Source organism: Palaemon carinicauda, chromosome 2, assembly GCF_036898095.1.
Source record: "Palaemon carinicauda isolate YSFRI2023 chromosome 2, ASM3689809v2, whole genome shotgun sequence".
Classification (NCBI taxonomy): domain Eukaryota; kingdom Metazoa; phylum Arthropoda; class Malacostraca; order Decapoda; family Palaemonidae; genus Palaemon; species Palaemon carinicauda.
This window is the reverse complement of record NC_090726.1, coordinates 36,577,117-36,599,876: the sequence shown is the minus strand read 5'-3', so window position 1 is coordinate 36,599,876 and position 22,760 is coordinate 36,577,117. Positions and strand designations below refer to the sequence as shown.

The 22,760-nt window shown below is 40.9% G+C and overlaps 1 protein-coding gene across 3 annotated transcripts in view; it reads left to right on the top strand.

Annotated features, from left to right (window-relative positions):
• Positions 1–22,760, top strand: part of LOC137623863 (tripartite motif containing 13-like) — a 101,722-nt gene that overhangs the window by 37,407 nt on the left and 41,555 nt on the right. For all 3 annotated transcript variants that reach the window (XM_068354675.1, XM_068354680.1, XM_068354672.1), the window contains exon 2: positions 16,062–16,748. In XM_068354675.1, coding sequence (XP_068210776.1) covers positions 16,065–16,748 — 684 coding nt within the window. In that variant the 5' untranslated portion in view covers positions 16,062–16,064. The remainder of the gene's footprint in view (positions 1–16,061; positions 16,749–22,760) is intronic.

Here is a 22,760-nt window from a genome sequence, read left to right as displayed (position 1 = left end):
TATTGGAAAATTTTAAATATTAAACTTAGCCGGTGAATATATAATAGCTGACGTATCCGACGGCTCGACAGAATCCAAAAACTCGCGAGCGATCGCCATGAAGGTAGCGGGTGTGCCCACCAGCGCCGACTATCGGCCAGATACCGCATTTTCATGTAAACAGCTCCAGTTCTTCTCTGTCGGTTTCATCGACAAGTCGATTCCAATCGCTATTATGACCTCGAGTTTTCTACCGAATTGGTGAAGTACTTGGTTTTGGTTTTATTGCTTTCGCCGTGTTGGATTATTCAATACTATCCTCAAAAGAAATGCTTTTGAAAGGAGAGTAAAAGTGTTTTGCCCTTGCTCTTTTATCTCTGGTTTTTTCCATAGAGTAAAGATGGCTGACCCTTCCCTTAGTGTACGGAAGTGTGTTTTAGGCTTTTAGCAATTATCTTATCACGTTATAAATTGTTTTTGTTAATTATAGATTTTCCTCTATATATTTTATATCTCACCCGCCTTTATTAGGCCTCTTCGATTAGCTTTCCATTTATACTAAACATCAAGATAAATTTTATGTTTTGTTTATATGCGGCCTTACCTATTCCTCCCCTAGTCCGAGAGTAGGCGGTCCTAACTTGGAAACCGAAGTTAAACAACGTTGAGCCCATTTAACTTATTTTCGTTAAGTTTAAATCATTTGCTCTGTAAGAGTTATGAAATGAATATTTTTTAGTAGATATTTTATGAAAGATTTTCTTTGAATAGTCTTCGTGCTGTTTCAAAGATGAACTAACGTTTGGTTTATTTATGCTACGCAGTTTGCGCTCTATCGTTACGATAGAGAAAGAGAGAATCACGGTTTCACTTTGCAGAAAGAGTAAATCGATTTTGACGTTTTGTTCATTCTTCTTTCAAACTGAAGTGTTTTAAATACTAATTTAAAGGAACTTGTTAATTTTCAATTTCTTAGTCCTTTCAGTTTTTTCCTTTGGTCAAATAACCTGTTTATTGACGAAGGTTGAGTGGGCATTTCTCTTCTGTGTGAAATCAAGAGAGAGAGATAGAGAGAGACGGAGAGAGAGAGAGGAAGAGAGAACGTTCCGATCTTTATTCTCGTTCCAAGCGAGTAACGTTGTTCTCGATTCAGTTTTTTACTCTCGTCCCAAGTCTCTGTACGGGGAGAAAGGATAAAACGTTTTTAGTTTTTATTCTCGTCCCAAGGCACTGTACGGTGAGAGATTGAAAACGTAGTCTTTAATGAACTAGTGTTTAGTCTCCTCCCCAGTCACTGATCCTTTTTAACTTTATATATTTCCGTTTTATTCGATATACAGTATATGTTTACTGATTTTTGCTTCTACTAATGTGCTTACTTTATACGACTCATTTCGCAATTATAACCTTTTGATGTAAGGGAGAATTGCGTGCTTCAGGTAGAAATCAGTTTTATTCATGCCTAAAGTGAAATTATTGAAAAATACGATATCAGTGAAGTAAGTGCAAAAACAGAAAATCGTAGTGATAAAGTGATAATTGCGCAAAGTGTTTTTTTAGTGTTGCGACCGAGGGTTCGTCTGTTCGTGCTTGTCGTTCACCTAGTCCGAGACCTCTTTCAGGCTTCCATGCTCCAGGGAGAAGTAATGTCGTAGGACTTATGGGGACGAGAGGCTTTAACCAACGAACAGACGTTCCCTCTATGGTATCGGGCGTGTCTCGCAAGATCGCCCCTACCATAAGACGAGCGAGGCTGTTTTCTCCTCGTCATCCGAAGGCTTCTCGCAAAAGAAACCTTGAAGCAAAGTTTCTAGACTCTTAAAGCGGAAGTCAGTCCCTTCAGGACAGGTCCAGCGTCCTGGCTGTAGCCATGGGGACAGCTCTGACCCTTTGCAGTCGTCGGAAGACGGTTCTCCTATTAAACGCAAGCGTAACACGGGGTCCGAGGGTCGCGGTAAAGGCAATGTTTTGCCAACACAGACGTTACCGTCGTCTCGGCCCGTTCCGACTCCCGTTGATCCTAAATGGGTTGTCCTGCAGGACATGCAGACTAAGCTTGCCTCCCTTATGGAGAAGTATGACGTTGAGCAGGTTCACGATGAACCTTCGCTTTCGAGTCGCCGTTAAGCTAAACGAGACTCTGGCCGTCAGCCGCCCAAACGAGCATTTACTCGTCCTTTTGACGTTATGAAACGTGATGTCGGTAGTTTGTCACGTCAGTCACGTGACTTGGATCCTCACTCGCTGCAGTCCCGTGTTGACTTTCAGCCGCTGCCGCAGCCTCGTGTTGACGTTCAGCCACTGCCGCAGTCTCGTGTTGACGTTCAGGACGTTCGCCAACCAGCTCAGTTGCCTTGTTTTGACGTTGAGCGTCAAGCACAGCAGTCAAGGGTTGTTTTGACTGCTCAGTCTAGGCAGTCAAGGCAGTCTCGACTTGACGTCGAGCGTCCATCAACTCTTGTTGTTGTTACTGGTCAGTCCTTTCAGCAGCGACATGACGTCGCTTCCTTGACTGCTACTGCTGCTCCTTTGCGTGTGGACTTTGCCTGTCAAGCATTGCCACCGCGGCAGGTCTCTCCTTTTCATGAGACTCGGCAATTGTCGGACGAGGTTCCTTCAGATGAGGAAGTTGCTGATCCCCCTCCTACTGATATTCCCTTGGGGACTTTGTCAGACGGACTCGCTGCTGCTGTTCGGACTCGCTGCAGTCTTCCGACGACTGCTCACCTCCTAAGAGAGGCAAAGCGGTACCGCATCAGGCAGTCACACCGTCTGTTGCCGCACCTGCTCCTGTAGACCCTAGTGGTCTTTGCTGCAGACCATGCAGTCTCAGTTAACGTCATTGATGCAGGACTTTCGTGCGGAGAAGGTTGACACTGCACCAACCTCTTGCCTACAACCAACCACGATTGTGCGTCCTGTGGACGCTGAGGCGACCTTCTCCCGCACTCCAAGAGAGTCCCGCCACCCATGCGTTCCAGTGTACACTGCCAGCCGCATGTTGACGTTCAGCGACGCACGGAACCTTCCGTTGACGTTCGCGAGGTACAACAACAGTCTAAGTTGTTTTGTTTTGACGCGGTGCGTCAACTTCCGCATTCTAGAGTTGTTTTGACTGCTCAGTCTAGACAGTCAAAGCAGTCTCGAGTGGACACTGTACATCCTCACACACCTGTTGTGGTTGACAGTTCAGTTGTTGACAGTTCACAGACTGTCAAGCAGTTACATGACGTTGCCTTCTGGTCTGCTACTTATGCACCAGTGAGAGACTCACTGAGGTAACCTAGCTTTTATCGGACAAGGTTCCTGTGGATGAGGAAGTTGCTGTTCTCCCTCCTACTGATATTCCCTTGAGGACTCTGTCAGATGGAGAGGAGCCTTAAGCTGCTTAGCCTCCTATGGACTTTAATTAAATTGATGATTTTTTTAAGGATCTTCGTCCGGATCTTGTAACTGCTGCTCCTCGTTCGCCTAAACGTCAGAACTTACACTAGGCCTAGCTACTTCGAAGCCGTTGTTTTTAAGCTAGTGCTCTCTCGCTCTCCTAGAGAGCGTTACGTTGGCTAGGCGACTGGTTTTTGCACCAGGAGGAGTTTTTAGGGATACAGCCTTTGATTTCCCTTCTTTTAAACTGGCTTATAGAGCGAGAGTCTGATATGACACGAGAGAAGTTCTCGGCTTGGGAGTTCATGCCTCTGCCCAGATAGACTTCTCAATTCTGGTAGACTCGCCCTGGCGCCTAGCCAGGAGACGCTCCAAGTTGTTTACAGGTCAACTTCTCAGCTTTTGTCAAGCCTTTGAAGTTTTGCTGTACTATTATGTCACACATAACAAGGCTTTCAGGGATGGTAAACGGTTCCGCCTCAGTCGCTAACCCCGTCTGTTGCCACACCTGCTCTCGTAGACCCTAAATGGGCTTTGCTGCAAGCCATGCAGTCCAAGCTTGTGTCCTTGATAGAGGACTTAAATGCGGAGAAGAACCTTCTGGCCAACAACCTTCCAACCGGTCGGTTGTGCGCCCTGTTGACGCTGAGGTAACCTACTCGCGTCTGCCAGTTGAGGTGGTTCCTCCTTCTGGCCTACAACCTTCCAACCGGTCGGTTGTGCGCCCTGTTGACGCTGAGGTAACCTACTCGCGTCTGCCAGTTGAGGTGGTTTCTCCTTCTGGCCAACAACCTTCCAACCCCTCTTAACGAGAGAATGCCTTGATGAAGTCATTGGGCTTCAGCACGGCATATCATTCCCGTGCTGAAGGCTTGTGACGGGCAAGAGGGCTCTCGAACTGGGGAATTTCTTTTCCTCAGTTTGACTCTAAATTTCTCTCATTCTTTTTCTATTACCTCTTATTGCTTATTCCTCCTTCATAATTATCAGCTGTCTCCAACCTTGCTATCAAAACTCTTTTACCCATTTCACTGTCCAGGTTTTTTAGAGGGGACATTGTATCCATGATCGGTTTTTATTTCAAAATCAATTGTGGGAGCTGTGGTGGTCTTGCCAACTGCCCGAAAATGTTTGGACACCTAGGAGTGTCAGTATTCCCATACTGGCACGCGGAACTATCTCTTAGGAAATTTGGCCTTCGGATTCCAGGGGTTGGCGATTTTATAGAGATAGGACTCTCGGCATTCTGTCCGGTTTGCCTGCCACTATGATTAGAGTGGGGATGATTGTATTCATGAAATGCTCTCAGTCCCATCAAGCGGGTTTGGCATACACTTGAGCCACTCTAATCATAGTGGTACCATCCCTTTGTGGTAGGGTAGGGAGTGGACATTTGGTAAGCAGCTTTCACAGGTGTCATTGGTGGAGAAATTAATTCCAGGAAAGGCTAACGGTGTCTTCTTTGGAATTTCAGACAGTCTTAATTTTTTCTCTCCCTTAAACTATATTTTTTTCCATTGTTTTTTTTTTTCATTGTTATTATGACCCCTTCCCTCCCCCTGAAAAATAATTAATGAGTAAACTTAATATTCCCCGTACCCCTGGATCAAATGGCGAACCCCAGACACCGTTGACGACTTCTGCTTGTTTAAATAGGGAAAGCTCTGTTGACAACCTCGGCAATAAAAAGGATTCCTCCAACAATACTTTTTTGACCAGTGTTGTTAAAGACAATTTATCGGCACTGGTGGAAAATGATGCTTGTAATAACCGTAATACTTTACTCTCTGGTTCTGGCTCATTACCAGATCCAACAAAAAATCTGAAAATTCTCCACTTAAAAAACATACCAATTGGTTGTAGCTATGACATAATTCATGAAGCCTTCTGTAGATTTGGAGCAATCAAAGAAATTTTAATGGAGCTTAATGGTAGTAAAGGCTTTTGGGAAGCTTGGGTATCATTTTCAAGTTTTGAGATTGCTTTAGAAGCAAATAAAAATTTAGAGAGCATAAAAATTGACAATTGTTTGATTTCTGGGGCTTTATGTGATAAAGCACCAAGACACCTAGAGGTATATAAACCAGAAGAATGGATGGAAAAAGAAATAGAGCATAGACTTCCAGAAGTAAGAACCCCCAAGCCCCCAACATGGATAATTGCATCTGGAAAGATAGATAATTATAACTATTATAAGATGAGTAAATTTATACAAAAAAAAGTTGGTTTAATTAAAAGTAAGGATATTAGTAGATACGGTAAGCAATCTGTTTTGATTAATGCAAAATCAGATACTCAAGCTCACATGCTTTGTGGCATGAAGATTGCAGAAATTGATCCTATTAAGGATATTAAACCACATATGAGCTTCAGCTATGGTAAAGGAGTAGTTTTTGATAAAGATCTATATGAATTCTCAGAACCAGAAATTCTGGACATGTGCCCTGCTAATGTTTGGAAAGTAAGTAAGATTCCTCAAACAAGCATGGTAGTTTTAACATTTGAAACCCCTGTTATACCAGATCATATAATTATTGAGAATGAAAGAGTACGTGTTCGAGAATATAAACCTAGGCCTTTACAATGCTTTAATTGTTTCAAGTACGGTCACCCTTCCCGGTACTGCAATAATACGAAGATCTGTATTAACTGTTCTTTGTTAGAACATGGCCAATGCAACAGAGATACAACCTGTGCAAACTGTAAAGATAATCATAAACCAAATGATAAAAGATGTAGAGAATACAAGAATGAAGAAGCTGCAATCTTGAAAGCAAATGCTGAACATATAAGTGTAGGTTATGCAAAGCATTTACTCAATCGGCAACTTAATTTTGCTCGCGCGGTTAAGATGCCAACAAAAGATTATAATCCACTACCCCTTACTACCACAGGGGGACCAGTGGCAGCACCTGGCCCGTCAGGTGCATCTCCCTTAGTGGTAGTAGCCCAGCCATCTGGGTCAAGTGCTCAGGCTATAAAAGCCAGAGCACAAACCTCCAAAGAGGTCAATATGGTGTCCAACACACCAAAAGTATTGTCACCGATAGGAGCATCTCCCCTAGAGGTAGTAGCCCAGCCTTCTGGGTTAAGTGCTCGAACTGTTGAAGTTCTAGCACAATCCTCCAAGGAAGTCAATGTGGCTTCCACCACCTTAAATGTATTGTCTCAGGCAGAATCTCTACCTGATTTGATGGAGATTGGAAAACAAGATCTTCCAAAGAGGAAAAGGTCCCCATCATCCTCACCTTCATCTAAGTCAGGTAAGTGCCCTACTGCTCATGATCCTAAGGTTGACTCTTATAAAGATCCTAGAAAGAAAGAAAAGAAGAGTGGTGGCCTAGTAAAGCCTTCCATCTCCAGGCCTTACATGGCTTCATCTGAAAAGTCCCAAAAGACAAATGAGACAAAGAAAAATAATAACAAAAGATAATGTCTATCATCCAGTGGAATTGCAGAGGTCTAAGTACTAGCATTGAGCAAATAAAAACTTTAACCAGGGACTCAGACACGAAGGTAATTTGCCTACAGGAAACCAAGATCAGTGACAAACCATTTAATCCTGGACTCAATTATCATTTTTGTAGATCCCCTCCTTTGCAAGCTGCAAGAGCTCAAGGTGGTACAGGTTTTATTATTCACAAATCTGTAAAATTTGAAACAATCCCACTCAATACACCACTACAGGCATGTGCAGTTAGAACTCATATCGGGAAAAAAATTACTTTATGCTCGCTATATATTGAACCATCCTTAGAACTTTTCCTCTTAGATCATGCTGGTAATCCAAGAAGGCTTAGACTTTCTGACCTCCAAGACTTGATCAATCAGCTTCCTGCCCCTTTTATTTTAATGGGTGATTTTAATGCAAAGCATACTTTATGGGGTGGAAATGTGTGCGATAGATGGGGTAATCTTGTTGAAGAATTAATCGACAACAATGATGTAATACTAATGAATGATGGTTCTCCAACTAGGTATGATGTATTCCACAACTCTACATCAGCCATTGATTTGTCAATCTGTTCCTCATCCATTCGATTGGACTACCTTTGGTCAGTAAATGAACACCTACATGGCAGTGACCATTGGCCAATAATGTTAAATTATGTCCATAATCCTCCTTCTCAGTGACCACCAAAATGGAAGATAGATGAGGCAGACTGGGCAGCTTATGAAAAATGTTCACACACTGATAAAGAATATGATGAATTTACATCTCCAGTGCATGCCTATCAACATCTTGAAAATATTATTGATGATAATGCTAGCAAGTTTATACCTAAAACATGCGGTTTACCTCATCGCTCTGTAGTTCCTTGGTGGAGTAAAGAATGTGCCAACGCAAGAAAAGTGACCCGAACTTGCTTCAGAAGATACTTGAGGACAAACTATTTAGCAGATAGAATAGCATATCTCAGAGCCTGTGCCAAACAAAAAAGAATTTTTAAAAAAGCAAAGAGAGCATCTTGGAAGAAATATATATCTAATATTAATACCAAAACTCCTTCAAAGGAAATATGGGACAAGATTAGAAAACTTCAAGGTAAATTCGTCCCTAAGCCTCTACCAATATTAAGGGAAAATAATAGATATATATCTGACCCCAAAGATGTAGCAGAGGTTCTTGCTAAGCACTTTGCTCATGTATCAAGTGCTGACAACTATTCCCCAGCATTTCAACAAATTAGAGCATCAACATCTGTTGTTCCTCCTGCTTCTTCAAATACTGAAGCTTTTAACCTGCCTTTTAGTATGGAGGAGATGCAAAATGCTATCTCCAGCTCTTCTTTAACTGCCCCAGGTGAGGATGGCATCCGGTATGAAATGATATCACATCTTCCAGTGGATACCAAGGAATTTTTATTAGAAACCTTTAATGGTCTATGGGCTTCCCATACATCTCCTGATTCCTGGCATACTTCAATTGTAATTCCAGGCCACAAGTCTGGTAAAGACCCAGAACTGCCATCTAGTTATAGGCCCATATCCTTGACCAGTTGCATATGCAAACTATTTGAGAGAATGATCAACAACAGACTTGTGTGGTATCTAGAATCAAAAAATCTTTTATCTAACAGACAGTTTGGTTTTAGGAAGAACCGAAGTACTCTGGACCCTTTGCTGATGTTATCAAGGGAAATTTCAAATGCTTTTTCTAACCAAAACCAGGTGGTGGGTGTCTTTTTTGACCTCGAAAAGGCATATGACACCACCTGGAGGGGTGGTATTTTAAAGCAATTGGCCTCGTGGGGTATAGGAGGACATATGTTCTCTTTTATTGAAGAATTTTTATCAAACCGCTCCATTAAAGTGAGAGTAGGGTCAGAACTATCTTCATCCTACATGCAAGAAGAAGGTGTCCCCCAAGGCAGCGTATTGAGTGTGACCTTGTTTGCTGTTGCAATTAATAGTCTCATTAGTCACATACCTCCTGGCATACAAGGATCACTATTTGTCGATGACTTTGCAATTTATTGTAGTGGATCATCTGCACTACAAGCATGCCAAAATCTTCAAATTGCAATAAATGCTGCTTCCGCATGGGCAAATTCTCGCGGATTCATGTTTTCTCCTCAGAAGACCAAAGCCATTCGCTTTACTCGTACTCGTAAAAGGGAAGAGATCCCCACCCTTTTCTTAAATGATTGTATTTTGCCATATGAGGATAGTGTCAAGTTTCTTGGAGTCATTTTCGACAAGAAAATGACATTTGGTCCCCATATAAATGACCTATCTATCAGGGTTAAGAAGTCACTGAACATTCTGAAAGTGATATCGCATTTTGATTGGGGTGCTGATAGAACAACTTTGCTTAGAATTTATACATCTTTGTGTCTGAGCAAGTTAGACTATGCATGCCAAATATATGGGTCAGCTACAAAGACTTTACTTGGAAAACTTGATATTGTTCACAATGCTGGGCTTCGCATCTGCACAGGTGCTTACAGAACATCTCCCATTGACAGTCTCTATGTTGATTCTGGCATACCTCCCCTTTCCATTCGCAGAGAGGAGTTGAGTTTGAGGTTTTTAGCTAGGTCCCTTGCTGTGAGAAACAATCCTAACTGTAAATATGTTAGGGCGCCTTTAGATCGGGCTCCTAACAGATCTAGAGTGCCTAAGCCTTTGGAAGTACAGCTGAAAAATGATGCTAGAGAAGTAGGCTTGTTAACAGCACAGATAGCAGAGGTAGGATATCCCAAGTCTCCTCCTTGGTGTAATCCACCTGTTAAAGTATGTTTTACGGCAGGAGGGAAAAATACCTTACCTAGTAGGGTAATGAAAAGTGAGTTTTTAAATCATGCTGCTCAACATCATGGGAAACATGTTTTTACAGATGGCTCCAAATCGGCTGCAGGAGTTGGAAGTGCAGCTGTGGTGGGGGATATTGTTATTAGAAGGAAACTCCCATCCTCTTGTTCAATTTTTACTGCTGAGCTGTACGCAATAATTCTCGCAGTCCAACATATTTTTAAAAATGGCAACCAAAATAGTTTTTATACAATTTTTACGGATTCCAATAGTGTTTTACTCTCATTAAAACAAATTATGCCAGGCCATCATCTAGTACAAGAGGTGCAGGACTGGTTAGTACTTCTGCAGTCTAGGAAGAGTATCAGTGTTCACTTCTGTTGGGTCCCTGCCCATGTTGGGGTGGATGGGAATGAACAAGTAGATAAGGCAGCAAAGGAAGCTTCAGGGCTAAGTAATCCATCCCCCTTGAGTATTCCTTACAAAGATCTTAGAAGTGAGATTCATCTTTACTGTAAAAATAAGTGGCAAGCTCGATGGTCTGAACGGACCACCAATACAAAATTGAAACAAATCCACCCATTGGTGGATAAATGGTCATCTTGTAATTCTACAAGTAGAAGGGATACCATTATTTTAACTAGGCTGCGTATTGGCCATACACATGCAACGCACAATTATTTAATGAAGAGTGGGGAAGGGAGACAGGCCCCTCTTTGTAATACCTGTCAAGTGACAATGGATGTTAAACATATTTTAGTCGATTGTCCTGTTTTTAATCTCCAGAGGAGGACACATTTACTCCAGGACAAACCGTTAAGAGATATACTGGGGGAAAACTGTAATACCCTGAACTTGAGAAAATTTATACAAAGTATTGGGTTATATTACGAGCTATAATTGATTTTATTAATTTATTTATTTATTTTACCCTTTTAATCCCTATTTATTTCACATCTAGATTTTATTGTATGAAAGTGTTACGATTTGTATTAAAGGTTAAAATGATACTAAATGTTGTGAGTGTACAGATATGATTGAATGATTTTAGTTATATAGCGCTGAATGGCCTTTGATGCCCCAGTGCTTGGCTTAATGCCTAAATCCCATATTCAATTCAATTCAACAACCTTCCAACCGGTCGGTTGTGCGCCCTGTTGACGCTGAGGTAATCTACTCGCGTCTGCCAGTTGAATTGGTTCCTCCACCGATGCGACCCAGTGTGGGTTGCCAGTCGCACGTTGACGTTAAGCGACGCTCGGAGGTGGTTGTTGACGTTCAGGACGTTCAACAACCAGCAGAGGTGACTTGTTGTGACGCAGTGCGTCAACCTCAGCAACCCGGTAGGGTGTTGACTGCACAACCCAGACGGTCTAGACAGTTTCGGGTTGACGCTGTACTTCCTCGCGCACCCATGGTTGTTGACAGTTCACAGACTGTGCAGCAGTTCCATGATATTGCGTCCGGCTCCGTCACGCATCCACCAGTGCGACCGGATTCAGCGAGTCAGACGTTGCCCACTCCGTTGCCGTTTCCTCATCAGTTTCGGATGAGGAACCCTCTGATGAGGACGTTGCTGAACAAGACGATCAGCCCCCAGCCCTGCTATCCATCCAGAAGATGCTGAAGAAGGAACGCTGCTCAGTCAGGCTGTGGATGAGTCTGGTAGGGACACTTTCATCCGTGGATCAATTTGTGTCACTAGGAAGACTACACCTCCGTCCTCTTCTATACCATCTAGCTTTTCACTGGAAAAAGGACAAGACGCTAGAAGCGGTCTCGATCCCGGTTTCCGGAAAGATAAAGTCTTGTCTGACTTGGTGAAAGGACTATATCAACCTTAGAGAGGGTCTTCCCCTAACTGTTCAGACTCCCAACCACGTTCTCTTCTCGGACGCATCGGACGTAGGCTGGGGTGCGACATTAGACGGTCGGGAATGCTCGGGATTATGGAACTCGAGTCAAAGGACAATGCATTTCAACTGCAAGGAGCTTCTGGCAGTACGTCTGACCTGGAAAAGCTTCAGGTCTCTCCTTCAAGGCAAAGTGGTGGAGGTGAACTCGGACAACACCACGGCTTTGGCGTACATCTCCAAGCAAGGAGGGACCTACTCTCTGACGTTGTACGAGATCGCAAGGGACCTCCTCACCTGGTCAAAAGGTCTAGACATATCACTAGTAACGAGGTTCATCCAAGGCAACTTGAATGTCATGGCAGATTGTCTCAGTCGGAAGGGACAAATAATTCCAACAGAATGGACCCTCCACAAGGATGTATGCAAGAGACTTTGGGCCACCTGGGGCCAGCCAACCATAGATCTCTTCGCAACCTCGATGACCAAGAGGCTCCCAATATTTTGCTCACTAATCCCGGACCCAGCAGCAGTTCATATAGATGCCTTTCTACTAGATTGGTCACATCTAGATCTATATGCATTCCCTCCGTTCAAGATTGTCAACAAGGTACTGCAGAAGTTCGCCTCTCACGAAGGGACAAGGTTGACGCTAGTTGCTTCCCTCTGGCCCGCGAGAGAATGGTTCACCGAGGTACTTCGATGGCTAGTAGACGTTCCCAGAACACTTCCCCTAAGGGTGGACCTTCTACGCTCTTCGTCTGACTGCCTTCAGACTATCGAAAGACTCTCGAGAGCTAGAGACTTTTCGAAGGAGGCAGCCAGAGCGATTGCTAGAGCAAGGAGAACATCCACCCTTAGAGTCTACCAATCGAAGTGGGAAATCTTCCGAAACTGGTGCAAGTCAGTATCCGTATCCTCGACCAGTACCCCTGTAACTCAAATAGCTGACTTCCTCTTATATCTGAGGAAAGAACGATCTCTTTCAGCTCCCACTATCAAGGGTTACAGAAGCATGTTGGCATCAGTCTTCCGTCACAGAGGCTTAGATCTTTCCAACAATAAAGATCTACAGGACCTCCTTAAGTCTTTTGAGACCACGAAGGAGCGTCGTTTGGTTACACCTGGTTGGAATTTAGACGTGGTACTAAGATTCCTTATGTCAGACAGGTTCGAAACGCTACAATCAGCCTCCCTGATAGATCTCACCTTAAGATTCTTTTCCTGGTATGCTTAGCCACAGCTAAAAGAGTCAGTGAGATTCATGCCTTCAGCAAGAACATCGGATTCTCATCCGAAACGGCTACATGTTCTACAACTTGGTTTTCTAGCCAAAAACGAGCTGCCTTCTCGGCCTTGGCCAATATCGTTCGATATTCCAAACTTATTGTATGGTTGGAAATGAACTAGAAAGAGTCTTATGTCCTGTAAGAGCTCTTAAGTTCTATTTAAAACGAACTAAACCTTTACGAGGCCCGTCTGAAGCTTTATGGTGTTCAGTTAAGAAACCATCTTTGCCTATGTCAAAGAATGCTTTATCCTATTTTATCAGACAGTTAATACGAGAAGCTCATTCCCATCTGAATGAGGAAGACCAAGCTTTGCTGAAGGTAAGGACACACGAAGTAGAGCTGTCGCAACTTCCGTGGCCTTTAAACAAAATAGATCTCTGCAAAGTATAATCGACGCAACCTATTGGAAAAGCAAGTCAGTGTTCGCGTCTTTTTATCTTAAGAATGTCCAGTCTCTTTACGAGAACTGCTACACTCTGGGACCATTCGTAGCAACGAGTGCAGTAGTGGGTGAGGGCTCAACCACTACAATTCCCTAATTCCATAACCTTTTTAATCTTTCTCTTGAAATGTTTTTTTTATTGTTTTTGGGTTGTCCGGAAGGCTAAGAAGCCTTTCGCATCCTGGTTGATTTGGCGGGTGGTCAAAGTCATTTCTTGAGAAGCGCCTAGATTAGAGGTTTTGATGAGGTCCTGTTGTATGGGTTGCAACCCTTGATACTTCAGATCCTAGGGGTCGCTCAGCATCCTAAGAGGATCGCGAGGCTCCGTAAGGAAGACGTACTTAAAAAGGCAGAGTAATTGTTCAAGTCGACTTCCTTACCAGGTACTTATTTATTTTATGTTTGTTATTTTGAATAACTGCTAAAATGAAATACAAAATACTTAGCTCATAATAATGTAAACAAGTAATGCTGGTCTCTACCCACCCCCCTGGGTGTGAATCAGCTTATATAATCACCGGCTAAGTTTAATATTGAAAAATTTTATTTTTATTAATAAAATAAATTTTTGAATATACTTACCCGGTGATTATATATTAAAGGACCCTCCCTTCCTCCCCAATAGAGACTCAGTGGACCGAGGAGAAAATTGGTTCTGTGTTTACATTGAGTACTGAGTACCTGCTCGACAGATGGCGCTGTTGATGTACACCCCCTACCTGCATAGCGATCGCTGGCGTATTTTGAACGTAGAGTTTTTCTGTCGGGCAGCAGAGCTGCAGCTTGTATAATCACCGGGTAAGTATATTCAAAAATTTATTTTATTAATAAAAATAACATTTTTTACATTTTTTTTCTTTTGATCTTTTATTTTCATCACTTTCAGTGACGAGTTACGGTATGTTATCGCAGTTACCATCTCTACCTCCACCCCGACCGTCTCTCTTATTGCGTAGCAATTCTTGCACCTGTGTGTGTGTGTGTGTGTGTGTTTGTGCATACGCACACGAGTGTGTTTGTATCAATATTTGTTTTAGTTAATAAAGGAATTCAGATTAGCTGTTATTACTTTCTTAGTTTCATTTAATTGTTTTTCAACTCGTTGACGCTGTTAAAAATCATATGTACTCTGAACACATTTTTGTTTAATCTCTCTCTCTCTCTCGGAAAAAAAAATAATAGACGTAGACGTATCTAACACTATAACAGCGAAGAAGAACGAGAGAGAGAGAGAGAGAGAGAGAGAGAGAGAGAGAGAGAGAGAGAGAGAGAGAGAGAGAGAGAGAGAGATTTTATTTAAAGAACTTGTTAATGCTATGTTTAGAGAGAAACAGAAAAAGAGAGAAGTCTTATTTAAAAGAGCTTGTTAATGCTATCTTGGTTTTCTTTGCTTCACTTTTTTCTTTCTTTCTGTTCATCACGCTGGCCCTTCTCACAAATGATCGTTGCCAACAATCTCTTTGTCCTTTATCCCTATCAACAAAAGGCGTTCTATCTCTTCCAGGGTATTGCTACGATGTCTTGTAATAATGGTGATCCCCTTCGATGGTTATTTGCTTTAATGGCTGCCTTCAGCTTGATGATCCTCGAGATCATAGGCCTATTCCGGCCATAATGTTTAGCCATACAGTATCACTCACATGCACACTGCTCTCATGTTTTTCTATAATTTCTGGCTTCAATTCTAATGAAAGAATTGCCTTCTTCCTGTACTGAAACTTAGCTTCTTAGGCACCATGATTATAGGTAAAATCAAAAAGGAAATGTGAGAAAAGGAAGAAAATAAGCGCTGTTAATAACAGACCAAACAGAGGACAACCACACGATAAACACAAGAATAGAGAACTGAGCACTCGACGCTCAATGGCGTAATGTTTACTTCGTGTGTCGAAGTAAAAAATTTGCTCGAATTTTACTTCGGATGTTGGAAAATTCGGATGTAGATACATTCAGATGTAGAGGTTCCACTGCTGTATATATATATATATATATATATATATATATATATATATATATATATATATATATATATATATATATATATATATATATATATATATAATATATATATTAAAAGTCGTGAGTTTGAAGTGACCTAAAAATGCAACAAAAACAAAATTATTGCGTAGGGGAAAGTAGGGGAAAATGGTCCTAGTGTGTAGGGGAAAAGTAAAATTCTGAGTGGCAGCCCTAGTCGGAAATCTCAAAAACGTTCACAATCAACACCAACCCCAAAAAGTGGGGTGTATGAATAAGTAACAAAAGGGCCCGATTGTGTATTAGTGACTGAGGGTCTGAAATTTTTAACAGATTCAACAGTTAGAGCATAAATATAGCAGTGACTTTTGTGTCATGTATATCTGTGGCCACCCACTAATAGGAGAATGTTTTGTTGGACACATAAACAATATATATATATATATATATATATATATATATATATATATATATATATATATATATATATATATATATATATATATATATATATATATATATATATATATATATATATATGTTTCTGTACATTAGCACAGTTATTTTGAATGATGATCTTGGATTTTTCACTTTTTTAACGAAATCTCTCCCATGTCATATGTAATTAATATTTCTTTGTTTTGATCCAAGACTTTGAACATCTTCATCCATTGCTTTATTAATAGTTGATGGAACTGATTCTTAGGTTTTTGTTAGAGGTTTACCATACTCTACAATTTGAAAAGTGTATGTACTTAGAAATACTTAGTGTAACTCACTACTTAGAAAGAAAAGCCAGACAAGTTACAGTATAATACTGCTTGGCCATTATGCTGCCCAGTATACTATTTATTTGTTTTTGTTTTCTAATCCTTTCAGGGTATGGAGTCATCTGATTGTAAACTATGTGCTGAAACCTACAGTGAATCGATCAGGCCACGAGTTTTACAATGTGGCCATAGCTACTGTAGTGGCTGCTTGGAAAACCTGATCAAAGATGTCAAAATATCTTGTCCTACTTGTATGAAGGAACACCCATGTGTTTCAAGTTCAGATTTGCCTATCAACTATGATTTAGAACAGAGCATTTCAGATTTAAAACGATTAGGAGGATCTGGTCAGCCTAACAAATTCCAACCAAATATCAGGAAAAAAACTACACACAGGTTTATTGCTGAGCAGGTATCAAATGCAAAGGAATTACTGCTTTCTACCGAGGATATGGAGACTCAGCTAGAAACATATAGCAAGTTCCTGTATACTTACTTGGGAGATCAAGAGGAATTACATCGAAAGCTCCGTAACATGATGAAGTGGCATGAGAGCATCATCAAGAAAACCAAAAAGGAGACACAGAAAATTGCCGAATTGCAAGAAGACCTCAAAAATAATCATGAATCCCTTATTGAAATCTTACCAAGCATAACAAACGAATGTCATGAAGCGATGAACAGGAGTTCAGCAGATGACTTAGCCAAAGTTCTTGTGAACATGGATGTGCTTGGAAATATGGTTGAAAAATCAAAACTAGAGTTCCCAAATAGGGAATTAACTGCATGGCAAAAGGTAACCTTTCACTGTTTATTTTCTTGATAAAGCATTTGCATGAATAATAAACTTCCAAGAGTGAATTATCAATTTTTTTTTTTTATTTTTAGTTGGAGCATTATACAGTCAGGACTGGAGGTCATGATTATTTTTTCATTTAGCATTCCACAGTTAATGTTCATTTCACGTAGTTTCAATACTTTATGTTATTATCATTCATAAAATAAAAGAAAAATGGTCTAGTTTGAAGAGTAAACATTTTTACAGAAGATTTATGACAAAAATGAGAAAAATTACAAATATATTATCATTAAACATCACCAGTATAGGAAAGACATGGGAGTTGTTCCGACACTAAATTCAAACCCTCGCTATTTATAGGGACCTTACTTTCGGCGGAGCTGAAACTAGCCATAAGATTTTATAGCTAGGTATAAAGTGCCCTACCACTAGATAGCAATGGGGGATTTGTTAGGCAGGGTTGCCAGCCACCCCACTCACACACTTGTAATGTTTAGTCACGTATTATTTTAGGCTTGGTGAGAGTAGACGTCCATATTTCTCCTCCCCAGCTGTTTTTCTAGCCCTTGAAATATGTTTTTACGAGTATGTCTTGTTCTCTTGGGGAACTCCCTTCCCTTCCGCGGAACAGGTTGTCCTGCCGAGGGAGTTTGCCTTTCATTCTTTTTGTTTTCTTCAGCATTACAGTACAACGTTCTTCTCCAATCGGCTAAGGCAGCCGATGTAGATGTGCAAAGCGATCTTTCCCGTAGATCAGCTGCCCCTGCCCTGTCACTGCCCTGTTCTCCGGCGCCTGTGGCAGCTCCTGATTGGCTCGATGACAACGACCTTTCTTCACGAGGGTTCGGTCTCTCTGAAAGTGTTACAGTTTATGCAACAATCTCTGCTTCTGCTCCTTTGCTCCTGATGCCATGTGTAAGAACGAGGGTAGTGGGATACTGGGTTCCTTTGGGCATTCCAGCCCGGATGACCCCAGAAACGAGCTTCGGTCACCTTTCCACAGATAGACCTCCATGCCAACCCTCAACTTGGATACGGATGTTAATGGAAAGGAGAGATCGCTGCCCGGAGGTACACCACCAGGTGTTGGTATTTTCCCCTCTGAGGGAAAGTCCCCCACCAGTCACTGTTTGGCAATCTTCTTACTTGCGGAGAGAATGGCCGACATCAGCAACGGGGGTTGGTCAATTTTTCTTGTCTGTGGCAAAGACTTCCTTTACCTGTTAGGTCTTTCCTTCGGGCGATTCCTCTGGCGGGAATTGGATTCTTTTCCTTCTACGAGACACACTTTCTGCCAACAGTGGAAACATCTCATAGGTCACCGTTTCACTTTGGTTCATCAAACCTGCAGCGGACTCTTTCGAATCCAACCTCTTCAAGGGCAGCCAGATACCAGGTAATTCGGCAAGAGGATTCTCTGTCTTCTTGTGGTCTTTACGTGACCCTGGCAGAAGAAGGATGACAAACAAGAATCTCCACCAGATTTGACGCTCCCTTCAAAGGCATCAAAGAAGTTGGGTGAGCCACAGGCTGTACCACTCAGCCTCCGGGCTCTGGTCAGAGTCCGAACAGCACAGTCCTTTAAAGTCTAGAGATGAGGGCAGCCTTCCTTACGAACAAGGAGTAATTCCTTCGGGGGAACTAAGATTCAAGCTTCGGCTACGTTTTTGAGGCAACACCTGATGTTGATCTTCAACTAGTCGATGGGAAACACAGGGTGTGGCCTGGAGGTTGGGACTCTCCCTTTCAATGGAGAGTCCCTCCAACAGCCACTGGTCAGCAATCTTCCTGCTTGTGGGGAGAGTCGCCGACTGCAGCAGCAGATCTTGGACCTTTTTTCCCGTATGCGGGAAAGACTTCCTTCACCTGCAGGTCTCCCTCCAGGTGATTCCTCCAGTGGGAGTTGGATTCATCCACTCCCCTCCGAGGGAGAGTCCCTCCATCCAGCCACTGTTCAGCAATCTTCCTGCTTGCAGGAAGAATTGCCGACAGCGAGAAAGACTTCCTTCATCTGTTCGATCTTCCTTTTGGGGTATTCCTCCGGTGGGAATTGTATTCATCCATTCCCTGTCATTGCTCTTCGGAGCAGTCTTTGTCATCGGTAATCTTGTCTTCCCCATCAGATTCGTCTTGCCAAGTAGACTTGTCACACCCACCTGACCCGTCTACAACTCCTGACAAAGATTCCGAGAAATCCTGCGGGAAATGGAGTTGTCCATTTCCTGCCCTTGCTTCTCGGAGCAGGCTTCATCAGCGGTAATGAGACTCGTCCTACTCAGCTGACTTGTTTGTAAATCCCGACGAAGATCCCGAGAGAACTCCCTCCGCGACACAATCCATTATAACAGCCACATGTGAACGTCTTTTCCCAAAGCCGTATCTTTGCTGCGACTTCACGCCTGGAGACTATCCAGCTCCTTTCTGCAACAAGTTGCGAAGAGGATGCCTGGATACCATCTTACTGTAGATCTTCGGCTTCGGTCTACCATGCCAAGTGGACTGTACAGTAGTTGTTATCGTGGAAGGGTTATCTCTCCTCTCAATGCCACTATTCTAGCAATAGTGGAGTTCCTCGTTTACCTTTGGGAGGAAAGCTTCTCTTGGTCTTGGTGATGAAAGACCACCGCCATCACCTGTCCCCCGATAAGTCCTGCCTACATTACAAAGTGATGATATAACAGGTGTGTGTGTGTGTGTGAGAGCAGGGTAGCTGGCTCCCCCCCCCCCAGCACTAACTATGAGGTGGGTGGTTACACCTCACTAAAAGTCTTATAACTAGTCTTCCAACTTCTCCAAAAGTATCATCCCAATCCCTATAAATAGCTACAGGTTTGTTTTGTTAAGAAAAATGCAAATTACTTTCAAATTTGTAATTTTCCTTACTCCATTTTATATTCACATAACACTAAACATTTTAACTTTCTCCCGGTAACTTTACATACCATGAAAAACCTGTTGCTATCCCCATGACCCCATAATGGAATTGTACAAACTTCTCAACTTGCCCTTTCATCTCTGTCTTTTAACTATACCTAAAAATTCTTTTTTTCTGCTTATTATGTGAACGTATATTTGTTCGTGGTGTACCAATTTTCGTGGTCTTCTTGGGTGGACGAATCCACGAATTTAAAAATCCAACGAAAATTTTTATACACTGTCAGATTTTGGTATTGAACTTTGACACATTCGATTTGTGTTGGTGACCTACATTTTCTAAATCATTGTATTTTACTAATTTTTATTTGTTATTGTGAATATGTTTTATTTTGGTATGCACTATAATTATTATTTTTTTTCTTTTGTAGGTTTAGTCATTTTCAGAGATTATTAGTTTATTTTTTTATATTTTTTTCTATATATTGAATTTTTTCATATATTTTCTGAATAAAAATAAAATTAGAATCATTGTTTTTTATTTCATATTTATTTTAATATTTTCATCAATAAATGACAATGCGTTACATAACAAAAATAATAATAGCTACTAATATGCATAAAACAAGACATGTTTTCAGCACTCCACATAAAAAAAAATAAATATGATAAAAACTGTTTTCAAACCACAAAACATAGAAAATCACAACGACATGTTTGAAAGTGATATGCCTATTAACTATCTCGTCTCTATTTAAAGGCTATTATTTACCACTGAGTAACAACAAAAGATTTTGAGTAATGTTTTATCTTAGGATGCTATATTAGAAGAACTTGGGTAATTCTGTAATTTTCTTTTTTGGCGGTGACATTATAACCATTTGTAGTGATAAGTAATCCCTTAATTAGTGTTGATTATTAAAATTTTAAATAAATGAATAAAAGCAATGCATTGAAAATTAACACTTTATCATAATTGGGGTTCAACTAATAACCAAAAAGGTAAAAGTTTCAAAAGCGAAATCCGCGAATTTATGAATCCACGAACCAACATTTGGTACCCACGAACAAAAATACGTTTACAGTATGCTTTTCTAATTTCACCTTTTCCACCTATTTCTTTCTCGCTTTTCCAACGTCTATCTTGAGGAAACTTTTTCAATCACCATTACTACCACAATTTCATACTTTCCTCTCCAACTTATATCTAAACCTTTGCCTCAAACAAATAAGGAGCATATATACTTCCCTACAGATACAGAGTTAAGATGACAATGAAACAAATTTTCAATCTAATTATGTGGGGTGTTTTGTCCATATTTTCCTCTTACTACTTTGAAGGTCCCTTAATAGGTTTGCTGAAGGTAATCATCTATTCCCTAGTTTGCAATTTGGTTTTCGTAAAGGCCTTGGAGCGTGTGCGTGTGTTGCCCTTCTTACAATCTCCAATGCTGTACAGAAATCCCTTGATTGTGGTCGGGAAGTTCGTATGATTGGCCTTGATTTTAGTGCTGCCTTTGACCGTGTTAGTCATGAGGCCCTTGTTTTCAAACTGAAACAGTTGGGAGTGGGTGGGTCGTTTCTTAGCATTATCATTGATTTTTTAAGTAATAGATCTCAACGAATTGTTGTTGATGGGCACCATAGTGATTATAGGAATGTGATATCCGGTGTTCCACAGGGTAGTGTTCTTGGCCCATTACTTTTCATACTATATACACATGACATGTGGTTTAGCCTAGAAAACAAGCTTGTTGCATATGCTGATGATGCTACTCTCTTTGCATCAATTCCATCCCCTGAATGTAGATCTAGGGTTGGTGAATCCCTTAATAGAGATTTAGCTAGAATTAGTGCATGGTGCAAATTATGGGGTATGAAGTTGAATCCTAACAAAACTCAAAGTACAGGTATGATTGTAAGTAGGTCAAGGGCGGTGGCTCCTCAACATCCGGATCTCAGTATTGATAATGTTTCTTTAAATATGTATGACTCTTTCAAAATTTTAGGTGTGATTCTCGACATTAAATTTACTTTTGAGAAACATATAAGGTCTGTGTCTTCTTTAATTGCACAAAAAATAGGCTTATTGAGAAAGTCTTTCAAGATTTTCGGTGATCAATCTATTCTGAAGAAGTGTTTTAATTCTTTCATTCTACCTTATTTTGAGTATTGTTCTCCTGTCTGGTGTTCAGCTGCTGATTCTCATCTTAATTTGTTGGACAGAAACTTACGGTCTATTAAATTTCTTATTCCTGATCTAGATATTAATCTCTGGCACCGTCGTTCAATTAGTTCATTATGCATGTTGCATAAGATTTTTCATAACTCTGACCATCCTTTACAGTCAGATCTCCCTGGACAATTCTATCCTGTTCGTAATACTAGGCAGGCAGTTAATTCTAATAGCCAGGCCTTCTCCATCACGAGGCTCAATACTACGCAGTACTCTAGAAGTTTTATTCCAGCTGTGACCAAGTTGTGGAATGATCTTCCTAATCGGGTGGTTGAATCAGTAGAACTTCAAAAGTTCAAAGTTGGAGCAAATGCTTTTTTGTTGACCAGGCAGACATGAGTCTTTTTATAGTTTATATATGACATATTTGTTTTTGATGTTGTTAATAGTTTATATATGACATGTCTGTTTTGACGTTGTTACGTATTTTAGAATGATTTATTTAATTTGTTCTCTTCATTTATTTATTTCCTTATTTCCTTTCCTCGCTGGGCTATTTTTCCCTGTTGGAGCCCCTGGGCTTATAGCATCTTGCTTTTCCAACTAGGGTTGTAGCTTGGATAGTAATAATAATAATTAGGATAATTATTTTTCCATTGATAATAATGGAAATAAGATAAATTTATAAATATGATAAATAGTAATCCTGTTTTGATTTCATTTCTCTTTATGAAATTAATGGAAAGAGGTGAAGTGAAAAATGCTCTCCTAAATCTCTTTATAACAGCAGAGATCTTCCCCCAGATGTAATGGTCGTTCTATTTTCATTTGGAATTACCTAGGGAACAACTCTTAATGCATTGCATTTTCATCTTCGTTTTAGAGTCTGTAAATTTCTTTTGGAGACTGTTTGCATCATAGATGTACAGATACTTGATTAATCCCTTTTTTTCATGATA